The sequence below is a fragment of the Crocuta crocuta genome, unplaced genomic scaffold (assembly GCF_008692635.1).
Source record: "Crocuta crocuta isolate KB4526 unplaced genomic scaffold, BGI_CrCroc_1.0 scaffold243, whole genome shotgun sequence".
NCBI classification, from domain to species: domain Eukaryota; kingdom Metazoa; phylum Chordata; class Mammalia; order Carnivora; family Hyaenidae; genus Crocuta; species Crocuta crocuta.
In genome coordinates this window covers 4,172,450-4,199,251 of record NW_027529596.1, presented here as the reverse complement: position 1 = coordinate 4,199,251, position 26,802 = coordinate 4,172,450, and the positions used below count along the sequence as shown (strand labels likewise).

At 40.4% G+C, this 26,802-nt stretch overlaps 1 protein-coding gene across 1 annotated transcript in view; it reads right to left on the bottom strand.

Moving 5' to 3' along the window:
• WDR64 (WD repeat domain 64) overlaps positions 1-19,829 on the bottom strand; it is a 127,574-nt gene extending 107,745 nt beyond the window's left edge. Inside the window, exons 1-3 of the mRNA XM_077761755.1 lie at positions 19,507-19,829; positions 13,630-13,760; positions 391-493 (exon numbers count right to left, since the gene is read on the bottom strand). Of these exons, the coding sequence (XP_077617881.1) occupies positions 391-493; positions 13,630-13,760; positions 19,507-19,651 (379 nt within the window). The 5' untranslated portion in view covers positions 19,652-19,829. The remainder of the gene's footprint in view (positions 1-390; positions 494-13,629; positions 13,761-19,506) is intronic.
• Between the last annotated feature and the right edge of the window lie 6,973 nt (positions 19,830-26,802).

The following is a 26,802-nucleotide window of genomic DNA, read 5'->3' as shown; positions in this document are numbered from 1 at the left end:
AATCCTCCTCTGTGATTGGCCCAAGTTCACAGTTTTAGAGACATAGGGTTAAACTTCCTTGTGATAATCAAGGGAAGTGTAGGAAGGAGCTCTAATTACTAAAAAAGTCAAAATTTTCATTTTAAGAAAATTTTAAAGGAAATGTAATTCCATCTGGTGCCTGGACATGCAGTATTGAGGTGCCATTGTACAGAGCTTGCACTTGAGATCTGAACCTTTCCAGAAAAATGTGAATTATCTCCCCCTCAACATTTCTTATTTAGGGTCCTTCAAAGCAATGGTCCTATTTCAAACCTAACCACAAGTACAATTTCTATTTTAGTCCCAATATTTATTTTTGAGAAAATATTAAAACCCATATTGATTTGGAAAGGAAATTAAAAATATCACCTGAAATGACAACTCGCTGTTTTCTAGAAACAAGGAAAATCATATTGTCTTCATCCATCTGGGAAGCAAGAGTATCTTCTTCAGAGGAGAAGTATCCAAAGATCTAAAATCCCAAAGAACACACATAAATATGTACAAGATCTCAAAATTGGCTATAAAGTGACAGATATGATGTTGGTTGAATTTAAAGTTTAATTTGGATGAATAGTCAACATATTGCTTTATAAATGTCAGGACATTACCCATAGCAAGAGAATTATGTTCAATACACCATGTGCTGATGGTGCATGATTTTTGAAGTTACTGATTCTTCTTTTTAAAAAAATTTTTAAGGTTTATTCATTTTTCAGAGACAGAGAGAGACAGAGTGTGAGGGAGGGAGGGGCAGAGGGAGAGGGAGACAGAGAATCTGAAGCAGGCTCCAGGCTCTGAGTTGACAGCACAGAGCCTGATGAGATCATGACCTGAGCTGAAGTTGGACACTTAACCAACTGAGCCACCCAGGTGCTCCCTGGTTCTTCTTTCTGATGAGTGAATTGATGTACCAGGCTGGTGTCTTTGCTCAGACTGATAGTTCTTGTAGGAGCTAACTTTTGTCTGAAAGCAAATCAGTCTTCATCAGACAGGGTACCAATTGAGAATCTTGACATTGAATGTGGCCACTCTCAAATGACTACCCCTGCCCATTTTCCATAAATCTTTCCTAAGCAAGTTTTTTCATCCCTACTAAGGGAAACTTGGGCATTTAAGAGACAGTGCAGTTTACTTAACTGTTCCAAATCCTACTCACTAGGCATGAAAATAAATTCCTAGGAAAGAATCCTGAGGAGGAAGAGTAGTCTTTATTTGTGAGTAAACTGTCAAATTATGTCATTCCCAGGAATTTGACAAAATAGATAGCTGTTCTTCAATTGTCTTATAAATAAGTGGAAGATAATTCTCATAAGCTAATGACACAGAATATTTCTCTGGTTTTGGTTTTTGGTATAACTCTGAAATACGGTTTCTGGTTTCTGCTGCACCTGATATATATGCATAAGGCATAGGCATCAGAGAAGGGGCAGGAAAGGAAGGAAGGAAGGGGGAATCGAACCCCCACTGCTGGGTAATATGACCCCTGTTTGCCTTGCACCCACACCACGGGGGCTGGTCAGCCCCAGAGAAAACTTCCCAGCCCACTGGCAGGGCCACCAATCATTCAGGAGTTCCACCCTCCTGGGGCTTTGGCGGCTGTCACCCTGCGCTCCCCTAGCTGGTCTGGCCCGTGGCGCACAGCACCAGTGTCAAGCCTGCTGCAGTCGTGTCCGACACACATGCCCACCTCCTTGTGACGCTCAACAGCTGCCCTCACGTCGCAGTTCAGATGACAGTGCAAGCCCCAGGTGAAGCTTCCCCAGCATGTCTCGACATCCTTTGATCTCCCCATCCCTTTCAGAGGAAGGTGTGTCTGTCTCCCCTGTCCCCGTCTCTCCACCTCCTCTCTGCAGCCCTGCAGCCGGCAGAGCTTGTCACCTTCCCCACATCACCCCTCCCTCTCCCTTTCTACAGACTTCCTTTCAGCACGTTCAAACCTTGCACGTCTTAAAAACAAAAATACGACAAACCTCCCGAGGGCAACTACTAACTCCTGGTCCCTGCCTTGCTTTTCTGTCTCCAGCTTCCTGCTCCAAGTGCTGTAACTGCTCCCGCTGCTGTTGAATTTGAGTTCCTCTTATAGCTGCATTTTGGTTTTCAGTGCTTGTAACAGCAGACACACTATTTGAACTGTGGTACTTTCCCTTCTACTTTAGTTTTGCTGCTGCCACCAAAACAAGTGACCGCAAACATAGGGACCTCAAACAACACCCATTCAGTGGCTCACTGCTCTGTGGAAGGCCAACGTGGGTCGTGATGGGCTAAAATCCAGATAGCTGCAGAGACGTGTTCTTTATTGAAGACGTGAGGAAGAACCTGCTCTAAGCTCATTCAGGTCATTGGCCTGAGGTCCCTGTTTCCTTGCTGGCTGTGCACTGGGGCTGCACCTACTGCCCAAAGGTCTCTCTTCAGTCCTGGGACATGGGCCCTCCGTCTCACGCCAGCAATGGCCCTTCAAAACCCCTCACATCTGGAAGCTCCTTTGCCATCCGCTTCTGTTTTTAAGGATTCCTGTGATAACATGAGGCCCATGCAGATAACCTGGGATAATCTCCCTGTTTTAATTCAGCTGATTAGTAACATTAATTGCATCTGCAAAATCCCTTTATAGCAGTACCTAAATTAGTGTGTGATTGAATAACTAGGGCACGGGAATCTTGGAGGGGGAGGGCACCTTCAGAATTGTGCCTATCATATCTTCATTTTACAAATACAGTTCAGGGGCACCTGGGTGGCTCAGTCGGTTAAGTGTCTGACTCTGAATTTTGGCTCATGCCTTGATCTCGTGGTTCATGAGATTGAGCCCCACACTGGGCTCTGTGCTGAGTGTGGAGCCTGTTTGGGAGTCTCTTTCTCTTTCTACCCCCTCCCTCACTGCACACGCTCTCTCTCTGTCTTTCTGTCTCAAAATAAGGATATAAACATTCAAAAAATAAAATAAGATAAATAAAAATGCAGTTCAGTATAGTGTCAATTATTTGTACAAAATGCAACAAAAAATGGCAAACACTAGCAACCAACATAACTCCAGACACTAGTGTGAGATTAGTTTTAGATAATAACGTGAAATGATGATGCTAATGAGGATTATTTCTGTGCTAATAAATTCCAGTGTTCCTCAGGGGTGGAAGAACCGCGCACGTATCTGTTGTTCCCTGAATTGAAATAACGTTCTTTGTGGCTATGATACCTATATTTTATTTTTTTATTTTTTGTTTTATTTATTTATTTTATAAATACAATTTATTGTCAAATTGGCTTATCTATACAATGGAATACTGCTTGGTAATGAAAAGGATTGAAATCGTGCCATTTGCAGCAACGTGGATGGAACTGGAAGGTATTATGCTGAGTGAAAGAAGCCAGTCAGAGAAGGATGGACATCATATGTTTCACTCACAGGTGGTTCTTGAGAAACTTAACAGAAGGCCATGGGGGAGGGGAAAAATAGCTATAAACAGAGAGGGAGGGAGGCAAACCACAAGAAACTGTTAAATACAGAGAACAAACTGAAGGTGGATAGGGGTGAAGGGAGAGGGGAAATGGGTGATGGGCAGTGTGGAGGGCAATTGTTGGGATGAGCACTGGGTGAGATATGATACTTATATTTTTAAAGCAGTTTACAGATAGTCACTTAACTCCGTTTGCCATTTTGGTGCAATTCCTATACAGATGGTGGCAACATATCTGTTAAGTGTCTGCGAACAGGTGGGGGCGGGTGTCCTTCGGGAGGCCACACTGGTGCTTGAGACCAGCTTGGGCCCAAATGTAGGTTCCAAGCCTACTGGTCACGTGACCTCGGGCTCCATCTTTAATTTCTGAGTGCTCGAGTTTTCCCATATGTAAAATACTCATCATTCCCCAATCGTATGCCTTGGTGTCAGAATCAGATGAGAGAATCACGATCGGATTAGTTAGGAATGAGGAAGGTTAGAAAGTACCTAGATTGTACCGTGTGCTGGGTAGGAACTCAATCGATGTCAACGTGCGAGTAAATATTATTCCCAATTTTGCGAGAGACTGTACAGGAAATAGAGCTCAGGTGTCCTCTCTGCTAGCCGAAAACTGTTCCCTGGGCACCCCTGCTACCTGCCCAGACAGCACACCCTCCACGCAGTTGCTCACGCACGTGTTTCATAGTCACGTCTGTAGGTACGAACGCGCCCTCCTGCAGGACATGGCCCTTAGCGAAACGACAAATTGTGCTACTCTTTCTTCTAAACGCTACACAATTTTACAATTCTTACCATAAACAATTTCCTACAATTTCCTGAGGGAACATGTAAAGCCTTTATACCAAATAAACTCCTCCAGGAGAGGCAGCTAAAGCTTTACATTTTGAAGGGAAATGTTTCAATCAAGAAAAGAGCAGAAAACGTCTTTTGTATGATGAACGATAGCCTCAAGGATGTCAAATTTCTCTTTCAAAAATTTAAATTTTAGACAGGTAATTGTGCATGTGACATGCTTACGTTATAACTATATAACTATTAGTCATGCATTAGAGAGTATTAATTTTCTTTTAACTATGTTATTTCAAGGACTTCTCCATGCCTGAAGTGATTCATTTATTTAACTACTCTTTTCCTGATTACATAAGGAGTATGTAGAACATTCAAAGAAAATAAGAAGCAGATAGAAAAAGTGAAAACCTGTTTGCAACTTATTTTTTAACCTACCCTGGAGCATGTTAAAAATATTTTTGAAGTTAGCAGATACAGTTTTAGATTTATAATAATTCACTTTAAATTCACTTTTGGGAGAACACAGTTATAGGCATTCCATATGGTGTTGCGTGCCTCTTTTTAAAATTAGTTTGAGTATGCTCCCAGAAAAAAAATGTGTTTATGACTCGCCCACTGGAAATGTAGACCAACATTGTGTTGTTATAGACTAACATTGTGTATCTGTATCAGGATCCCCCACTAGCTAGTTTAATCAATTTAAGATAATCATATTGCCTTATATCTCTTTCCATCTAATTTTTCCCCTTATAAATTAAAAAGAGAGGTCCAGATGTTTTAGTTGAGTTATAAGTTTTTGCTATTCTATGAATGTCCATTTTCCCAACTGTATTTGTATCTAAAACCTAGGGGGGAACAGTACCTGTTTTCCCAAATGTATTTGCATCTAAAAACCTAGAAAAAGGAAGTGTCCACCTTTTTGTGGCATTGCTACAACAAATAAATTTATATTCAGAATCAGTTTTGTATGCTCACTGCCTGACTTTAAAAGAATAAACCTAGTTCTTATTACCTGATAAGGTTAACAGAGGCTGATTAAAAAAAAAAAAAAAAAAAGGTAATCTACACTGAAACAAAGTTGATCTTCCAGCACTGAATTTCCATTTTACAGATGATGGATCTGAAGCTCAGAAAGGTTAGGTCACACTGCTCGAAATAGAACTGCCTCTGAGGAGCACTGGCACAGATAGTGTGTGAGGGAAATGATGGAACCATAAAAGAAGAGGATTCCTGAACTATTTTCTCCAACCTTGTTATTCTTTATATGCATGCAGTGTGCAGAGGCTGGTCACAAGTGTTTGTATTAAACTTGTGTGTGATTTATAAGGACCCAAGTGATGTGACTGAATAATATCATATGAAATTACTGGATAGAGAAGGAGAAAAATGACCAAAACTCATTTTCTCTGTGGCTTTAGGTAAGTCAGTTAATCTTTCTGTGTTTCATCTTCCTTGTCTTTATAATTGCAATAACATTATCCTCCATAATCTACATGGGGGGGGTGGTGTCATGAAAATTAAATGAGAAGACAAAAAGGAGGAGTCTGAAAAAACAAACGTGAGATAATTCTGATGTTCTAACTGGGAAGGGAAGAAGGAGAGTAGATGTGGGCAAGGACAAGGCCGCATTTCCTCATCTACACAATGAAACAATCTAGATTGACTTAATTCATCCATTCATTCATTTATTTCAAGGATAAAAGAGGGTGTTTTGTTTATTTACAACAAAACATTTGCAACATACTTCTCTTCGAAACAGAGAACCCTATAAAATGCACAGGGGCCAAATTACCGGTTAATGCACAACTCCAGTTAAGTGGATTAACCCGAGTACTGTGTGTCATTTGTTGACACCAAGGGACATTTTTAGAGCATTGGTTTCCTGAATCTAGGTGTGTAATGTAATGTGAACAGACTTCTGTTTTTTCTTGAAATGCATAAGTTATTTGATGTTGACATGAATCATTTGTTTTGTTTTTAATTTTTTAAAATTTATTTTGAGAGAAAGAGAGAGACAGGGAGAGAATCCCAAGCAGCCTCCACACCAGCAATGCAGAGCCCGATGCAGGGCTGGAACTCACAAAACCGTGAGATGATGACTTGAGCTGAAACCAAGAGTTGGATGCTTGATTGACTGAGCCTCCCAGGCACCCCAACATGAATCATTTGTTACACACTCATTTTCATATTTTTAGTGATCCAAAAATATCACGTTAGTAATTCCAGCACATGAACCATTGAGTGTGTGTGAAACATTCATTAAGAAAGTGAGAACAGGGGCACCTGGGTGGCTCAGTCGGTTAGGCGTTTGACTTCAGCTCAGGTCATGATCTCATGGTTGTGGGTTGAGCCCTGCGTCGGGCTCTGTGCTGACAGTTAGCTCAGAGCCTGGAGCCTGCTTCAGATTCTGTATCTCCCTCTCTCTCTTTGACCCTTCCCTGCTTATGTTGTCTCTCTCTCTCTCAAAAATAAATTTAAAAAATTACTTAAAAAGTGAGAACAGTGAGGATACATGATTGTCAACATCATGGCTACTCAAAGTTTAGTGACATAAAATTTAAGGTACCTATAGATGGGACAATATCCGAAGGATTTACACAGTGTGTATGAGCCCAGATCCTTGAAAAAACGCATTCATTCTGTACCCTTACAAGATTTAGGAAAAAGACAGCCATTTTTGTGTTTCTGCAAAATTACTGACTGTTTTATTGTTCCTTTGATTTCTCAAATTTTTAAAATCTTTTAGTGGTTAAGAGCTTTTGTTGATATAGATGATGGGTAGATAGATAGATGAATAGATATCTCATATGTATATTTATCTTCTATTTTATTGAATCAGTAGATTAAAAAGGACAAAACAGCCACCTTTGCACTTGCAATCTTGCTTTTAGATCCATGCCCTGGGACCTAAGCTTATAGAACAGTACTGTTCATTCGAACTTTCTGCAATGGTGAGACTCTTCTATAATCTCTCCTATACAATATGATAGTCTCTGACCTCATTGGATATTGAACCCTAGAAAAGTAATCGGCACAACTGAGGAGCTGAATTGTTAATCTAATTTAAATGTAACTAGCATTTGTGGTTACTACTGTTGGTTAGCTCAGCTTTAGAGGGTCCTACTTCATGAGGCTAAGGGGCCATTTTCTACCAGGAGTTCATGCTTTTAAACCATGTCCTAGATTCCTGGGGCCCCAGAATTCCCTGCCTACAGGGCTCCAAGCCCCATTCCAGGCCCATGAAGTCTCTTATTGGGTACATTCTCATGAGGGTGGACTATACAGCATTGGTTTGTCCACCCATAGGACTGAGGGGTCCCCAAGACAGAGTGTTGATGGAGAAAGAGCTTAGACATGTGGGTTGGGAGTGTCCATATATGTGCATGCATGGTCCCCCATAATGTGGGGTGGGGCCATTAGTGTGAAAAGAAGGGAGGTGGGCTGCGGCTAACTCTCCCCTTGTCTCCATATTTTAGTGTGAAACTACAGGGTGCAAGAATTTTAAATTCTAGCGTGGACTTCCAGGGCATTATTAAGGCATATTTGTCAAAACTGAAGGATAAAACATATTTGCTTTAACAATGACCTGAATTTATAATTTAAAAATATTCACATATTTGATATCTGGGCCTCTATTTAGACTTTTGCCCAAATAAAAGGGACATTTTGTACATTTGACTCATCTGTAGAACTAGTTGACAGTGGGGTGCCTGGGTGGCTTAGTCGGTTAAGCGTCCGACTTTCGCTTAGGTCATGATCTCACGGTTCGTGGGTTCGAGCCCCGCGTCGGGCTCTGTGCTGACTGCCAGCTCAGAGCCTGGAGCCTGTTTCAGTCTGTGACTCCCTCTCTCTCTGACCCTACCCTGNGAAAAAAAAAAAAAAAAAACAAAAGAACTAGTTGACAGTATAGAATTTGACATCACATTCTTCAGATGAGCATTTCCAATCACGGTGGCTAATTATATCATTTTCTTTTAACTTGTGATGTGTAAACACACTATGTTAAACTTGTTCCTCTTATGCTTGTGCCGTTGGAGAACAATGACAAATATCTTCTCATTTTTTCTGATACTGTTCCCAAAGAACAAAGTTGAACACTTTCTCTGGGATATGGTCTGTCCATTTGTCAGCTGTTTGTCAGCAAAAGTCCATCTTTGCTGATCAGGAGAAATTCCTTCTATGTCTATCTCGACATTTTCTGTGCTGCCCAAGAAAATATAATGGGAACCATATATATAACTTTAAAGTTTCCAGTAGCCACATGAAAAATATTTAAAAAAATGAATTAATTTCAATGATGTATTTGTTTAACCAATATGTCCAAAGTATAATTTCAACATGTAATCAATAGTAAGATATTTTATAATCTTTTTGTGTATTACATCTTTGAAACCCAGTGTGTATTTTACAATGACAGCATATTTCAGTTGAGACTAGTTACATTTCCAGTGCTCAACAGCCTCCTGTGGTTAGAAGAAGTGGTTTGGGCAGTACAGATCTAGTGTTTCTAAGGGTTCAACCTCAAGGATGATGGTCTGTTGTAGTGAAGCTTCTTGAGATTTTGTGTTGTTGTACCTTCACTGAGGAACACAGTTCAATGTTTCTCAGTCATTCTTTGACTGTCTTACTAATACAGCCATCTGGTTGACTTGAACCATCTAAATAGGGGGCATATCCAGATCCTGGCCCAACCTTCATTCAGGCGTCCTAACTTTAGTAATAACCAGCAGTTACTTTGAAGTTCCATTTATTGTATTCTGACAAGATGACCATAATCCACTCTAATTTCAGCAACACAAATGTTAATTCATGGTCATTTCAGAAAAACAGGTCACCACTGTATAGAATTCAGGTAACCATGGTGAAAATCTCAGAAATCTTCAGCTGAAAACCCAAGACATGTTGGAAAATTGACCATGAAATATAAGGTTTAAATACTTATGATGCAAGCTCTGCTAAAACATTTCCACGGGCACAACAGGCTTTAAAAAAAAGGAAAGAAAGAAATGAAAAGAAAGAAAAAGAAAAGATGGAAGGAAGGAGAGGAGGGAGAGAAAGAAAAAGAAGTAAGTCTGGCAATCACAATTCGTTGTCTGATACATGAACCTTGTTCTCTGATAATCCCTTTCCACCTCCACCTAGATATATATATTTTATACATATGGTGCATTCATATTTTTGCTTTTGATGTCATAATAAGGTAAAGATCTAAGTGAACATCATACTTTTTTACTTTTCATTTCTTGCAAAAAAGAACAAGCTTTAAAAATATGGTGCACAGTAGAAGTTTCATGCTAATCTGGAGACTGGAAACTTCTAGGCTTGTTAGTGCTCACCAGAAGTTTGTGAGAATGTTTTTCAGTTTCTACAAGCAGCCTGAAATATTTATAAGAATTATTAAATTGACAAGGGATGTATTAAAATGCAATTAACGGTGTGTTGGGTATCTATTAGCTTAGCTGTATTAATTCCAAAAATCTATTTTGTTGGAATTTTATTAAATGTATAAATAAACAAATTACTGGAGATAATTGGGATCTTTGCAAATTGAGTCCCTTAATAATTTTCCAGATTTTTTCTTAATCCTTCAGTTAAGTGTAATAGTCTTATACATTCCTTGATAGATTTATCCCATGACATTTTCTGCTATTTGTTGTTCTTGTTTTTTTAATGAAAAATGTTTAATGTTTTTTTATTTACTTTTGAGAGAGAGGGAGGAGAGGGGCAGAGAGAGAGGGAGATACAGAATATGAAGCAGGCTCCAGGCTGCGAGCTGTCAGCACAGACCCCCTATGCAGGGCTCGAACTGATGACCCATGAGATAATGACCTGAGCCAAAGTTGGATGCTTAACCCGACTGAGCCGCCCAGTGCCCTATTTGTTGCTCTTGTGAGTGGAAACTTACTGTTAGGTTTATGTGCATATGTTAGGAGAAAGTTATTGCTTATGTTCGTGGAAGTTATTGATTCTGACATGTTTATCTTCTTTGAATTCTCTTGAACTCTCTTAGTTCTAATAGTTTGTCATGTGATTCTCTTGTGTATTCTTGGTAGACAACTACATCCTCTACAAATAATGACAATTTGCATTTTTAATTATATATATTTTTACATTTTTTATTACACTTTTATTACATATCACTTTTTGTTTTGTTTTGTTTTTGTCTTGGCATTACTTACAATTTCCAGTAAAATGTTGAAGAGTAGTGAAGATAATATGCATCCTTTTCTTGTTCTTAACTTTAATGAGGGTGTTTCTAGTATTTCACCATTTAAAATGTTCCTTGCTTAAATCAGTTTCTAGGGTGAGAATATTCTAAAGTAACTCCCCTCCTTCTATACAAGGACTCACCCCTTTGCACTCATTGCTTGAGTATGCATAGACCCTGTGACTTGCTACTAACCCAAAGTATAAGGCAAATGTGATGGGCTGTTTCTTCCCGGATTATGTTACATTATATAAGACTCTCTTCAGGGACTGTGGAGCAAATGATTCTCCCGGCAGCCTTGAGTAAGCCAAGCTGTGAACTGCCTATGTGGTGGGTCATATGGCAAAGAACTGCAGGCAGCTTCTGGGAAATAAGAGCAGCTTCCAGTCTCCAGCTTCCAGCCAATAAAAAGTTTAGTCCCTTAGGAAGCACCTGGGTGGCTCAGTGGGTTAAGCATCCAACTTTGGCTCAAGTCATGATCCCATAGTTCCTGAGTTCAAGCCCTGCATCACTGGCAGTGTAGAACCACTTGTGATTCTCTCTCTCTCTCTCTCTCTCTCTGCCCTTCCCCCAGTCATGCTTTCTCTCCTTTTCAAAATAAATAAACTTTAAAAAAAACACACACAAAGCTTAGTCCCTTCGTCATACAACAACAAGGAAATGCATTCTGCCAACTGGAATGCGTTTGGAAACAGATTCTTCATTAGTCAAATCTCCAAATGAGAACACCTTGATTTCAGCCTTATGAGACTTTGAACAGAGGACCCAGTTAAGCTGGGCCCAGAATCCTGATCCATGGAAACTGTGATATAATAAATGCGTGTTTTTTGAAGTTGTTAAGTTTAGGAAGAAAGAAATCTTGCCGCTTCCAACAACATGGGCAGACCCTGAGGGCATTATGCTAAGCTCTTAAGTCAGACACAGAAAGACCCGGTATCACTTATATGAGGAACCAAAAGAAGCTAAACTCAGAAACAGAGACTCGAATGGTAGCTTCCGGGGGTTTGGTGGATGGGAGAAGAGGGGAGACATCGGCCAAGAGTACAAACTTCCAATTATAAGATGAGTACGTTCTGGGGATCATAGTTATAATCTGGCGATTATAGTTTAAAATGCTGCTTTATACACTTCAAAGTTGCTAAGGGAGTAGACCTTTAATGTTCTCATCACAAAAAGGAAACAAAAATCATGTGACATAATGGAGGTGTTAGTTAACCCTACAGCAATAACCATTTTGACATAGATAAATGTACAAATTAGTATGTTGTGTACCTTGTGTACAATCACAATGTGTTGGATGTCAACAAAGCTGAGGGCAAAAGTAGCCAAAAATTTGTGGGAATTTTTTACAGCAGCTACAGAAAATGAACACAATTTTTTTTTTATCAAGTTGAAGGGATTTTCTATCATTCCTGTTCTGCCAAGACTTTTTTCTTTTCAAAAGCAGGAACGGCTCTTGAATTTCTATCAAATACCTTTTTTTATCTTTATGTTATTTTAAGATCAGGAGTCTGCAAACTTTTTCTGAAAAGGTTCAGGTAATAAATATTGTAGGCTTGCAGGCCAGTCCTTCTCTGTCACAATATTCAGTTCTGTTATTGTAGCACAGATGTAGCCACAGACAGTATGTGGATGAGAAATCGTTGCTGTGTTCCAGTCAACCCTGTTCACAAAACAATCGATGTCCAGTTTGGCCCACAGGCCTCGGTTTGCTAACTATTAAATTGCCCTTACTTTTCTGGTGTAAATTTTCCCCGGGAATGATTTTTTAGTGTGCTGCTGGAGGCAACTTGTTAAACTTTTATTTAGGACTTTAGCATTTGTATTCATAAGTAATATTGGCCTATAATTCCCTGACATTTTATTTTTGCTCAATTCATGTGATTTTAGCCTCGTAACTTTTCAGCTTTTCCTAAGTTGTACAAAAATGTATATGGTGTGGGAATTATGTAGTCTTTAAAGGCTTAATAGGTTTTTTTGTTTGCAATTTCCCCCCAAACTAATTGATTATTTCTGATTTGGTTGGTTCTTGGGGATTCGGTCTATCTTTAATTACTGCTTTCTAATTTTAGTATATTGGAATTTATTGAAATGTTATTTTTAGCTTTATACATGTACAGTTTTCTGATTGCCCCACATATAGTCGAGAAGATGTGTCTTACCTATTACTTGGGTTCAAAGTTATGTTTATATATATCTGCTAGCTTGTAGATATATATCTTTGAAATCATTTCCTTTTGTCTATATTATCTACTGATTTATTTTTAAAAAGCCTGATAATTTTTAATATTACTGTAAGTTCTATGTATGTATATGTGCAATTTTTTAAAATTGCAAGCTACCTCAAATCCTTTTAGAATAAGAAGAATCTGGGTTTATAAAAAAAATCTGCAGAGTGTAGTCTTCTTTGAGTTTAGACAAAGATCAAAGGCATTCCTTTCTCCTTTGCCATAGTCCATAGATCACTTAACCAAACCTGCTCCTATGTGCCATGGTGGAAGGCATTCAATGATGCATTGACAAGGAAGAGACTCAGGAATGTAAGAGGTGGCCAACCACAGTCTTTTTCTTTCTTCTGTATATTATATTTGTATGTGAGGAAGTAATTAAAAAGGAATATCTCATATAAAATGTAACAAAGACAATCAACATCTTTGTTGTTATTATGGCTTGTATACTTCTTCCATTTGAGAGCTCAGCCTAAAAGTATTTAAGAGTTACCTATTAATAATACACTTAAAACCTCTGTCTAACTCATTTTCAGTTAGCGTTGGTGGCCACCTCATGTTTTTCATTGTTTTTTAAGAGATAGAGAGAGAGGGAGCACACGTCACTGGGGGAGGGGCAGAAAGAGAAGGCGAGAGAGAGAATCCCAAGCAGGCTCCATGCTGTCAGCACAAAGCCTGATGCGGGGCTCAATCTCACCAACTGGGAGGTCATGACCTGAGCCAAAATCAAGGGTCAGATGCTTAACAGACTGAAACACCCAGGCGCCCCAGTGGTGGACATGTCTTTATGGCATTTACATATACCACACACACACACACGTTGTGAGCTTAACCCCTGTGGGAGTAACTTTCTGATTAAATTATTCATCCTGAACAGGAGAAATAATACCCCAGATTTCATGTAAGGAACATGAAAAGTGATTACCTCACACCAGTCTATAGACATATCGGGGTTGTTGCAGAGCTTCCTGTAAAAACATTTCACATCTTGATTCTTCACTTCTGGACCAAAGAGTTCCTTCACGGCTGCATAAAACTTGTCATAATCGATTGCATCTGCATTGGGACAAAGTGCAGGAAGATCGTTATCAGACTCCAAGAACTATATTGCTTTTCTCAGCTCTTTTTCTATTTTCTAACCTATTTCATTATTTCAACCTATTAAAACCAGATTATGCTGCATTTTAAGGCTCTTTTCATCAGAAACATAATTAGGCCCTTGGTTAAAACATTAGAAGAAAATATTTTATTTTGGTGTTTAGTTCTTCCTCCATAGATTATGTTTCAATTATTTTAGGGGTTTTGTTCAGGAATACAAAGATGAGAAAGTGGATTACTTCCTATCATGAAAATTTTTACCAGTCAAGAGTGTCTGCTAGAGCTCATCTTCGATGGAAGGGAGTAATTCTTGATAGGTTCTTTGAACCTAAATGGACACACACACACACACACACACACCATACTTGAACATCAATTTTGCCAAATGTGGTGATTCACCTGGGAGCTACTATTCTGTCTAAAGACAATAAGGAATTAAATGCAAAGATGTATTGAGAATGTGTTACCTGTGGGAACTGAGTTAGACACTGGACTGAGAATGCAAAACCAGGCAGACAACTTCCCTACCTCTCCCTGTGTTCTAGTGGGAGACACAGCAAATCAACAAGTAAACTAGCAAATAAAGCATTTACAGATTGTGAAGGGCAAGACTAATTACTAGAGCTAGACATTAGATTAGTGGTATCTAATATGAGAGGTGATGAGGGAACTCTCAGGGATGCTAGAAATGTTCTTTGTCTGGATATGGTTGGCAGCTGCAGGTATATTCACCAATGTCCAAATTTACTGTGCCATATACTTAAGATTAGTGTGTTCTATGGGCTCCAGCACATGTACATCATACCTTAGGAGCGAAGTAAACGTTATTAGGTATAGAGTGAGCTGAGTGATAAGAAGGAAACCANTCGAACCCACGAACCGTGAGATCATGACCTGAGCCGAAGTCGGACAGTTAACCAACTGAGCCACCTAGGTGCCCCGAGAGAGTTCTTTATCTATCAGTGGTGGCAGGCAAGAAAGCCTCTCTAAGGACACAGGTAAAAACAATTAAGCTAAGACCTAATAAGCAAAAAGAATTCATCCAGGTGCAAAGCCAGATAAGGGCATTTTAGGCAGAGGCCAACCAGCAAAGACTCTGAAGCTGGAGAGAGTTTGGCATGTTCTGAGAAGGTCTGTGGGTACGGAGTATAGTGAGCACAGGGAAAGCACTGTGAGGTGAGATCACCAAGAGGGGTCAAGCTGGAGTCAGCAGTTTGTGTTTTATTCTAAGCATGAGGGTAAGCATGATGGTAATGTATTGCATTAAATTTTTCTCAAAGCACACTGGCTGCTGTGAGAAGATAAGAATGACAGCTATAAACCCAGCAAGGGCTGGGCACTCGTTTGTGATTCAGGTGGTAGAGCCTTGGCCAGAGCGATGCAGAAGCCGATGTACGTCCTGGGCTGTCTTGAAAAGTCTCATTTATACTGATCTTCTCAACTTAGTTATTAATAACAACACCTTTCACTCTTGAAAGTTTCCTCAATTGGATGATAAGCGATATATAGTGAGAGGTAGCACTGGAGATGGCAAGATATAGTTGGAAATAGAATGGCAAAGACTTGTGATGGATTGGAAGCTGTTGGGAGCAGGAGTGGGGGAGTGAAGAACTATCAGGATTCCAGAGCAGTGGGTCTCATCCAGGGGAGGATTTGCCCTCCGTCTCCCACGGGGATATTGGCAATGTCATCTGCAGACAATTTTCACTGTCACAGTTAGGAATGGAAGTGCTGTGTCATCTAGTAGGTAGAGGCCAGAGATGCTGCTATCTATCCCATGAGGCACCAGGATAGTCCCAAAGTTGAGAAATCTTGTCCTAGAATGACACTCACACTTCTGGCTTTAAAACTCAGCAGTTATTGGTGCTATTTACCAAAACAGAAGCAACTGAGGAAGGACCATGAGTCTTGGGGTGAAAATAAAGCATTCTCTCTTGGTCATATTAAATGTAAAATACCTATGAGATATTAAAACAATTTAGCTCCTTCAAATTCACACCATTGTGAGTATGATGTGTCTCCCTGTAAATGAGTCTCACTGTAAATGCCACTGGATGAGCATGATGAAACTTTCCTTTCCTAGGATGATTTTAATTCTGTCAGGTAACTGACAAGAAAATTGAACAGCAATATTACACAGAAAATTTCTTGGGTGAATTCTTTGACATCATTTTTGAGGTAGACACTGTTACATTAAAAACATTCTCTCTAATTCTTAGCTTCTTGCCTATAGTGAGAAATAAACCCTATTTTCCAATATTTATGAGTGAATATGAATGTATGCTAGTATTAGAAGTCTGATGAAGAGATTATATTTCTCCTTTCTCAGTCTTTCAGGTCAGTCCCTCTCTCATAGAAGGAAATTTATCTGTACTTAGTTTTTATCAAATCTATATTGTATATCTATATCTATATATTATAAATTATACTGTAGCATATTATAGTATAATATTCTATAAGATATATTCACTATATACCTATTAAAATATATTCCTTCTGTGTGTATATATATACATGTATGTATATATATGTATGCATACACATATACATATATACTATAAAGGAAGGAAGTTTTTCAATGTAGCTTTGTGATTGCAAGCTCTAAGTGAAAGCAAGATTAACTTCTTTGCTTAGCACACATGTCAGGAGTACTTCCTGGACACAGGACTCTGGGCTAGCTCCAGGGTTATAAAGCCTTCCAAGCACTCACAGTTCAAGTGCTATGGGAGAGAGGGGGAGGAAGACACTCATTTCAGCAGGGATATTCCTTGAGATGGCAAGTTAACAGTGTGCTAAGGATGGCTTGGCCAGGGGAAAGTTCTTACAAAGAGATGACATTTGATTTGGATCTTGAAAGATGAGAAAAGGTTATAGACAGACAGACAGACAGACAGACAAACACACACACACACACACACACAGAAAAGAAGAAGGAAAGGCACTCTACACTTGGGGGATGATACATGTAAAATTAGAGACATAAGTGTATGAGCCGCTTGTGGGTGCTGAAAACTTCATACTGGGACTGAAAGTTTATGAAAGGAAGTTCCAGCAGCTGAGGTTGGAAAGGTAGATTGAGACATGGCTGGAAATAGCTTCAAGTGTGAAGTTAGCATAAATAGACTTTAGAGCTGAGTTAATAAGCTAGCAATGTGGTAGTTAAAAAAAAAATTAAAGGAATAACTCTTGGAACACCTGGGTCGCTCAGTCAGTTGAGCATCCGGGACTTGATTTTGACTCAAGTCATGATCCCAGGGTGGTGGGATCGAGCCTCGCATTGGGCTCAAGCTGAGCATGGGCTTGATTAAGATTTTCTCTTTCCCCATCTGCCACTCTCTCCCACTCATTCTCTCTCTCTCTCTAAAAAATATTTTTTTTAAAAAAGGAATAACACTTGGCAAGAAGATTATTATATTGAAAGGCTATTGAAATAACCCAAGAGTGAGATACCATGATGAAATAGTCAAAGGTTATATAGCAAGATATCTGTCTTAGGAGAGTAGATAGATGGGGTCTGTGCTTTAATGTTGATAGAGAACACGGGCAAGGCTCAAAATAAAAACGAGGCAAAGAAAGAATGAGAAAGGGGATAAAGAGAGAGGTGTGATGACACACAGAGAAGGAGACAGTTTCTGGAAGCAAAAGCAGCAAGCTGCTGTTGCAGTGAAATAGCCAAGTGAACTGGAAAATGAAAACAATTGATTGAATTTGGCAGCTGTATTAGGTGATGAAATAGCTTGGTAAGAGCATTTTCAGCAAAGTGATGAGAGAAGTCAGACTTGAATAGATTGAAAATTAAGTGGTGACACTGTGGAGAAATTTAGTGCAGAAGCAAAGGAAAGGCATACAGTGGCAGCTTACAGGGAAAAGAATGTCAAGGTCTGGACGTTTGGGTAAATTTTTAGTTTGAGAGAACAAAGCCAAATAGGGGATTTTGAAGTTGTTGCAGTAGAGTGATAGTCTTCAAGAGGAGGAAGGATGGAAGAAATGGGAAACTCGGAAGTGGAGGAAAGGGAGTTTGAGAGAATTCTTGTCTTCTGGTCTTGTTGTTTCTTATGGTGGAATCCAGCCAAGGGGAGGCAAGATCCAGAGAGGATTCAGTAAAAGTGGTAAGGGCTCAGAGACCGGTAAACATACTGGGGAAAAATTTTTTAATACATAAAAAATAAAAGTTTTGTCAACAGGTTTAGAAAGCCCAGCCAAGTTCACAATCATCTAAACAGTACATCTAGAAGCTCTGAGTCTTAGTTCTAACACATGGAGGTTGAGTGACTTGGGCAGATCATGTACTTCCCATCCTTTAACAAATAAAATGAGGGTGACTGCAATAATAGTAATATTTGTCATAAGAATCAATTAAATTATATTTGTTAAGGTGATTTACAAATTCTTAAGCACAATTCAAATAATACAAGTTTTGTGTTTGAACATGGAAAGTCAACAACTTCAGTCATTTGTGGCTGTCCAGCTTGGCACATTAAGAGGCTGGCCATGCTGACCCATTTGCAGGTGTATGGGCTCTGGGCCTTTCCTTGTAACAGCAGGAATGTTTCCATTAATCTTTTACTCTGCTGTTAAGCCTTATTTGTCACTGCTGTCCTCAATGCCCTAAAGTTGTCCCCTTGAGTCCTGACCATGGTGGTGTACTTTCCATTCTGTGTTGGTATTTCTGCTGTTAATAATCCTGGCAGACCACTGCCTACCTCATTCTTCTTACCTTGGTGTGCTCCAAATCATTCCAGCCTAGAGGCATAAGGGGAGGCCCAGGCAGTGAACCAAAGTTTCAAAAAAAACTTTGCCTTGCTTATGAAAGTCTTTATGGTCCCATGACACCCTTAAGAGGTCACAGAGCGACTTCCATGGCTTGCAAATTGTCACAACGCACTACTGGGAGTCCCAGGTCAAACAGCAAGATATCAAGGAAGATCCCATGTTACATGAGTGCTGATGCATAGGGGCACACATACCCCAATGTTCATAGCAGCACTTTCAACAATAGCCAAATCATGGAAAGAGCCTAAATGTCCATCAACTGACAAATGGATCAAGAAGATGTGGTTTATCTATACGATGGAATACTACATGGCAATGAGAAAGAATGAAATCTGGCCATTTGTAGCAGCGTGGATGGAACTTGAGGGTATTATGCTGTACGAAATAAGTCAGGCAGAGAAAGACAGATACCATATGTTTTCACTTATAAGTGGATCAGGAGAAACTTAACAGAGGGTGATGGGGGAGGGGAAGGGGAAAAATAGTTGGGGAGAGGGAGGGAGGCAAACCATGAGAGACTCTTGAATGCTGAGAACAAACAAACTGAGGGGTGATGGGGGTGGGCTAGAGGGGAAGGGGAGTGATGGGCATGGAGGAGGGCACTTTTTGGGTTGAGCACTGGGTGTTATATGGAAACCAACTTGACAATAAACTATGAAAGAAAAAAAGAAGAGGTAGATCCCATGAAAGAATGCTTAGCTGCCACTTAGTGAAACCCCTTAATTTTACTTTTGATGTCTCAAATTTAGGTTCAAGGAAATGAACAAAGCTTCCCCAGGACCACTTAGCTATTTAGAGACAGAGTCAGAACTCAGACCTCCCATTCAATGTCTTTGCCATTAAGCAACATTGCTTCTCTTCGATGGCCTAAAACATTTGACAGTTCTAATCCACAGACCCAGTTGGGTTGCCCTATAATCACTGATCTTACCTTGTTTTTGGATAAACAGGCCTGCTCTTTCGTCTCTTTTCTGGGCTGCTACACGTTCAATCAATTTTTCAAACCCCTTCAAGGCTGTCTTGAAATTGCTAACCTGAAGTGCAGTGTTTAAATGCTTTCCCTCCCTGGTATCCATAGGGACGTAGGGTTATTTATTTCTGTGCAGAAATAAATAGCACAGATTTGCCAGCTTGGAAAACCTTCCCGTTGGTACAGGTACCTTCCCTGCTGTCTCAGTTTCTGTCCCAGGTCTCATTCCTTCAGTCTCAAAATCCCATACTGTGGGGAGGAGTCAGACTCATCACTAGGACATTAGCAGGGAGGGGCCCTGATTTAATGTAATGCAGTTCACATAGGCAAACATTTCAGTAATATCCTGACCTCATAATGTTACCAGTGTCCTTCAAATGACCCTCATTGCATCATAATATCTCTGTTACCTCCCCTTCCTCCATAAGGAGGGCATTGAGCTTTCCTTCCCTGCACACTGTGTGTGTGTGTGTATGTGTGTGTGTGTGTGTGTGTGTGCACACTGCCTGGAGGGAAGTCAAATAGGCAGAGGTCAGCGAAGGAAACTGGGCATTACTTTCCCTCTCCCAGATCTCCTCCTACCTCAAACCATCTGCCTCCCTCAAGATGCTGTGGAGTCATCTCGCCACTCATTCTCATAGCTGCACTGGATATGGAACCACAAAGTTCTCAAGATGAAGGTGTATTTCAGTTTTTGTCATTTCTGTCCCAAATAAAGATATTTTTAGAGGTCCTAGGGAATAAAGAAGTTTCTTCTTCCTTTATGCATCAACCTTCAGTGGAAATAATAAAGTGTGGCAGGAATGGGGAAGGGGTAACTTTTGATTTAGAGGAAAGTTCTTCAGGATGTTATCAGTTGAATGCAGCATAGGGAATATAGTCAATAATACTGTAATGATACAGGATGGTAACGATGGTAGCTACACTTATCATAATGAACATGGAGTAATGTCGGGTCACCATGTTGTACACCTGAAACTCATACAACATTGTCAACTATATTTCAAGACAACAAAACAAAATGAACCTCGACCAGTACCTCTCAAACTATCAAGGTCATGGGAAATGTGGAATGTCTGAGAAACTATCCCAGCTGAGAGAAGCCTAAGGAGATTTGATTACTCAGTGTGATGTGGCATCCTGACTGGGATCCTGGAACACAAAAAGACATTAGGTAAAAACAAAAGCAATCTGACTAAGCTGTGGGCTTTAGTTATTAGCGAGTATCAATACTGGTTCCTTAGTTGTAACAAATAAACTAGTATAAGATGTTAATGAGGAGAGAAACTGAGTGAGAAAGTCTGTGGGAACTGCTTGCGCTATCTTCTGTTTTTCTGTAAATCAACAGTTGTTCTAAAGGGGTGCCTTGCTGTCTCAGTTGGAAGAGCAGGTGATGCTTGATATTAGGATCGTGAGTTTGAGCCCCATGTTGGGTGTACTGATTACTAAAAATAAATAAACTGAAAAAATAAAGTCTATTTACAAGGTGAAATGGTGTCCTTGGGCTAGTATAAAAAGGTGATACAAGAGAAGGCATCCTGATGTCACTCCTTTGCGTGCCTATCTCTTAGGTCACATTCCTGCAGCCTGGACTAATGCCATCTATGTGTCAGGGCATAGCTGTCATACTGTTATCCACCTTTGCCATCATTTTGGAAATGCCCTTATCTGCTCTCCTGTATCTATGCCCTTCCTTTCCATGGGTTATTCCCTCATTTTGGTGGCTTACATCCAGAAATAGTTCCTGGAAGATACATTTTTGATATACATTGCATGTTTGAAAATATTCTTAATCTTCTCTTGCATTTGATTGATATTGGGTTAGGTATAGAATTCTAGGTTGGAAATCCCTTTCATTTAATATCCTGAAGGTTTTATCCCACTGTCTTTTTGTCTTTCATGTTATTACAAGAAGTCTTTTTGGATCTGCTTCTGTGGCTAATCATAAGCTATTCTATTCCTGATTCTTTGTACATGGCTTGTTTTTATCCCCTGCCCCTTACAGACACACACACACACACACACACACACACACACACAATTTAGGAAGCTTATAAATGTTCTTTCTCTGCCAAGTGTATGAAATTTTCACTACAATGGTTACTGGTGTGGAGATCTCTATACAGAGAGAGAGCTAGATAGATATAGATAGATGATAGATAGATAGACAGACAGATCATCTGCTCTTGCGTCATCTTTTTATTCTGAAAAGCCCCAGTAAGCATGACCTAGATTCTTAGCAGTACCTGGTAGCTGGTATCATGTCCTCCCTGTGTCCTTCCACAGGCATCAGCTGAGAATACTCATTTCACCCTAAGGAGTGATTACTTCATTGATTTATTCTTTTTTTTTTTAAATATTTTTATTTATTTCTAGGAGAGAGAGAGAGACAGCGTGAGCAGGGGAGGGTCAGGGAGAGGGAGACACAGACTGAAACAGGCTCCAGGCTCTGAGCTGGCAGTCAGCACACAGCCCGACGCTGTGTGGGTTCGAACCCACGAACCGCGAGATCATGGCCTAAGCGAAAGTCGGACGCTTAACCGACTAAGCCACCCAGGCGCCCCCATTGATTTATTCTTATTTTGATTATACATAAACCATAACTTCGCTAACCATTTTTGTTAAGAAGCTGAATGTTTAAAGTTTCCTAAGTCCTTGGTCATTCAAACTCTGCTTTTAAGGGCAAGGTTCTAAATGAGATTTCATTTGAAATGTATGCATTTGTTTAAATGTATGCATTAAGGAAGGGGAATGTGGACAGGCACACAGTTTATACATTAAGCTGATTCCTACACATCTGAGGAGCTAGATGCACTAGGAGAACTGATATTCAGAACTGAAGCCATGCCAGATTCTCTTTTTAAATTCAATTTCATTCACTAAATGATGTTTCGTAAGGCAGGAAAAGGTGCAGATGTATTTGGCAAGATACATCTGTAAAGGCTCTCTGTTTCTCACCAGGGACCAGGATTAGAGAGAGCAGGGAAGCATGCATCCCAGTCCTTGGAAATTTACTTGATCGTGCAAGTGTAGAAGTCCCCTCTCCTATGACATGTGCATGATGCAGAAGGCTGAAGATTATCAGTGATCCCATGCAAGAATAGCAGATAGAACAGGTATCCATTCCCCCTCACTGCCCCCTGGCACTTTATAGAGGATTTGCTTAGAATCCTTTATAGGATTGATTATATTATAGGGATGATTTAGTGCTCCAGTGTAGGAAGATATTAAAATAGACCCCTTGATGCCTTGGAAGGGGCCCCACAATATAACTGAAGAGCTCCCTCTTTCTACAGGACAGGGCTGCACAGTCCATGCAGAAAGATGCACAGAGACACTAGGAAGCCAGTTCTGCAGGTAGTAGCTTATTCTCACCTTCAAACTACTGAAGAGAAGGTAGTTTCTTAGGTGACTGAAGAGAGTGCTAGTTAGCATTTCTTTGGAATTTTCAGAGTAGTCAAAGGGCCGTGACTGTTCTCAGTTTCTTTCTACCCAGTGGGCACCAGAGGGGAGAAACAGCGGCTGGCCAGTTCTCCACAACAGTCCACAACCAGAATTTGCCGTCACTAGAATGCATGCGTTTTGAGAGGACCCCTACTGGAGAAGATTGCCTGCAGGGTCTCGGGGTCCTAACCGGGGTCCTAGTGGGAGATGCAAGCAGACAGCTGACAAAGGCAATACCTCTGTCAAGAGACTTGTGAGAGAAATATCTCCGTGACCTCAGGTCCCCAAAAGAACCCACAAATCACCCTAGAAAATGAAAAATCTGCTACAATCTGAGTGTGCCAACATCAGATGACAACTTTACCAATCAAGGAAGATTTTTGCTTGAAATCCCCGGGGGGTCCCAGGGTAGCATCTAAAGGTAGCAGATTCAGGAAATGGGAGAAGCTAAACTTGTTACCTCCTCCACACCCACCCCCTGAAGTTCTCCAGCCTGATGCAGGCTCTGTTTGGGAGGATGGACAAGTGAGTTTTTCATAAATTTTAACATTTCAGTATCACAATGTTCACGACTTTATATTAATTGAAATTGACCAGACAGGCTATGGAACCTCATAAAATATCATCCAAAGGCAGTTATAGAACAGGTGCAGAGAGACATTTGAAATCAGTAATGAGAGAGAGTAAAGTTATTTTCTGCTTACACCTGCCAAGTCCAGCTTACTCAATAAGGTGGCTGCATCTGTTTCCTGTACCTACTGAGAGACACAGGCACAATTTGCATCTGCTCTTTTATTGTGAAAATATACATACCGTAAAAGTGTACAATTTAATGGCATGAAGTACATTCACAGTATTATGCAACGACTACCACTGTCCATTTCAGAACTTTTGCATCATCGGAAACTGAAGCTCTGTGATCTTAACCGCTCTCAGTGCCTCCCCCCTCAGCTCCCACCCCATAGCAACCACTATTCTGGTTTCCGCCTCGATGGATCTTCCTATTCTAGGTAGCTCAAGGAAGTGGGATCATACAATACTGGTCCTTCTGTGTCTGGTTTATTTCACTTCGCATAATGTTTTCAACGTTTATCCATGTTTTAATATACTAGAAATGCATTCCTTTCTACAGATGGAAAGTATTCAGTTGTATGCCCCATTTGGTTTATCCATTTGTCTGGTGATGGACATGTGTGTTATTTCCACATTTTGGCTGTTATGAACATCGGTGTACAAATATCTAGTCAAGTCCCTGCCTTCAATTCTTGTGGATGTGTGTGTGTGTGTATATATATATATACATATATATGGAATTGCTGGATCATATGATAATTCTAACTTTTTGAGGAGCTGCCACACTGTTTGCATAGTAGCTGCACCATCTTAGATTCTTAGCAGCAGCACACCAGGGTTACAGTTTCTCCGCATTCTTGTCAACACTTATTATTTTCCTTTTTTTTTTTTTTTTTTTTTTTAGTTTTTAGTTTTACATTTTGAGAATAACTATCCTAGCAGGTGTAAAGTGATATTTCACTGTGGGTTTTATTTGCATTTCCATAATGACTAATGATACTGAGCATCTTTTCATGTGCTTGTTGGCCATGCTTCTGTTGAACACGATATCTTTGTAGGAATGTCTATTCGAGTCCTCTGCCCATTTTGAATTGGGTTTCTTGGGTTTGTTGTCATTGTTATTGTTGAGTTGTAGGAATTCCTTTTATATTCTGTATATTAATTCTTCACAGATCTATGATTTGCAAATATTTTATGGAATATCATTTCACTCTCTCCAGTGTCCTTTGATACACAAAAAATTTAAATTTTGTTGAAGTTTACTTATCTATTTTTTCTTATATTGCCTATGCCTTTGGTGCCATTGTGAAGAAATCATTGCCAAAACCAATGCAATGAAGACCTTTCTCCTATGTTTTCTTCTAAGGGTTCTGTAGTTTTAGTTCCTAAGTTTAGCTGTTTCTTCCTTTTTGAGTCAATGTTTCCATATGCTGTAAGAGAAAGGTACAACTTTTTTTTTTTGCATTTGGACATCCAGGTGGTTTCTTACCACCATTTGTTGGACAGACTTTCCTTTTCCTTATGCCAGGACTGCACTTGCTTTTTCAGTTGTAGTACTTTGCCATCTCCTATCATAACATACTTCTGAAAATAAAAAAATATCATTTTTTACAATATAAATCATATTCGTGGTATTAGGGTCTGCTTCTGTTGAGTACAATATCTTTTACTGTTAATAGTATTATAATAATGACTCTATCAAAATTCGTACACATTTACCAAAAACTTCTTGCTCTTCTTTTTCCTTGCTTGGTATTCTTCTTCTTCCATATATGTTGCCCTGGACTTTATGAGAGTAAAAGCCAAAGTCCTTTTATTAAAATGGCCACAGCCCTGTGTGATCCGCCCAATCACTGCTCACCCATGTTTCTGCCCTCATTTCTTAATTCTCCTTCTGCTCCAGCCACATTGGTTTCCTTGTTTTTCCTCCAAAATGCTAAGAACAATCCCAACCCAGTACATGTTCTCTATGCCTACAGAACCATTTGTACTGTAGGTACAATGACCTTTTTCCCTCTCTCCCCATACCCTTTCTCTGCCTTATTTTTTCTTTATGGCACATATGAGCATGTACACACTACACATGTACTTACTTGGTTGTTGTCTATCTCAACACTACCAGAATTTGTGAGGGCATGAACTCAGCACCAATGAATGAATGAATGCTTTACAAAAAACATGTAGTGAGTCCTTCTTTAGTCATTCAACTAATATTTAGTGAGAACTTACTGTAGGCTAGGCAAGCAGTGCGATGAAAACACAGTGAACATTAAACATATAGAACTTGTTAAATGTTTGCATACATCTAAAATAGAAAATGAAATGAATTCTAAAGGTGTGGATGGGTTAATAGCCTCAGAGACGACAAATCCAGATTGGAATGTTTAAAGACAAATACAGGTTTCCAGGGCAGAACCCCTCCCTTCCCCCCCAGCTACTGCCCAATGCACCAGGGTGGAGAGATGACCGCGCCCTATTTGATTCTCTATTTCCAGGGAACTTAGTTCAGTGCAGCTGGTCATTCTCTGCTGGTGTTCTGAACAGGGGTGGAAGGGGTAAACACCCTCACAGAAGACAATTCCTCTGCCCTTCCACACTGGGCTGGGCCTTGTTAGGGGCTGTGCAGGGACAGCGGTGCAGCCCTTGCAGACTGTGCTCACGTTCACAACCTATATTTGACTTGTACTATATTTTCATCGCTACTGGGGAAAAGGCCAAGTGGAAAATTTGTTCTAAATATAGCACCTACCTGTCTACACCAGCTAGATTTAGGTTGAAGCTTCGAGGGCACCGTCTGGGCGGTCACGGCCAGTGAGGGGCCTTGGCGGGGCTCCGAACAGCACAGGGAAGACAAGGCTGGTGCTGGGAGCTCACTCACGTGTGTGCGAGGAGTGTGTGCCGTGGGCAGGCAGGGGGTTACTGCAGCTGCTTGGGAAGACGAGAAACCCGCGATGGGCGGCTCTCACCACCCCCTCCTTAGCTGTGGTAGGCGCAGGCGCGCACCAGCGTTTATAACCGAGCGGATGCACAGGTGAGCGAGCGAATGGGTGCACGGGTGGGACGCTTTCAAGCCGGGCGCAGGGAGACGGGGTGCGGAGCTCCTCCCCGCTCGCCCAGCACCGTCCACTACTGCGGGGCAAGCGGGGGCAGGGGTTCAGGTGCCTGGACGGAGGGTGTGGTGCCCCAGGTGCGAGCGGAGCGGAAGACGCGCCAAAGGGAGACGGCGGGGTTGCAACCATG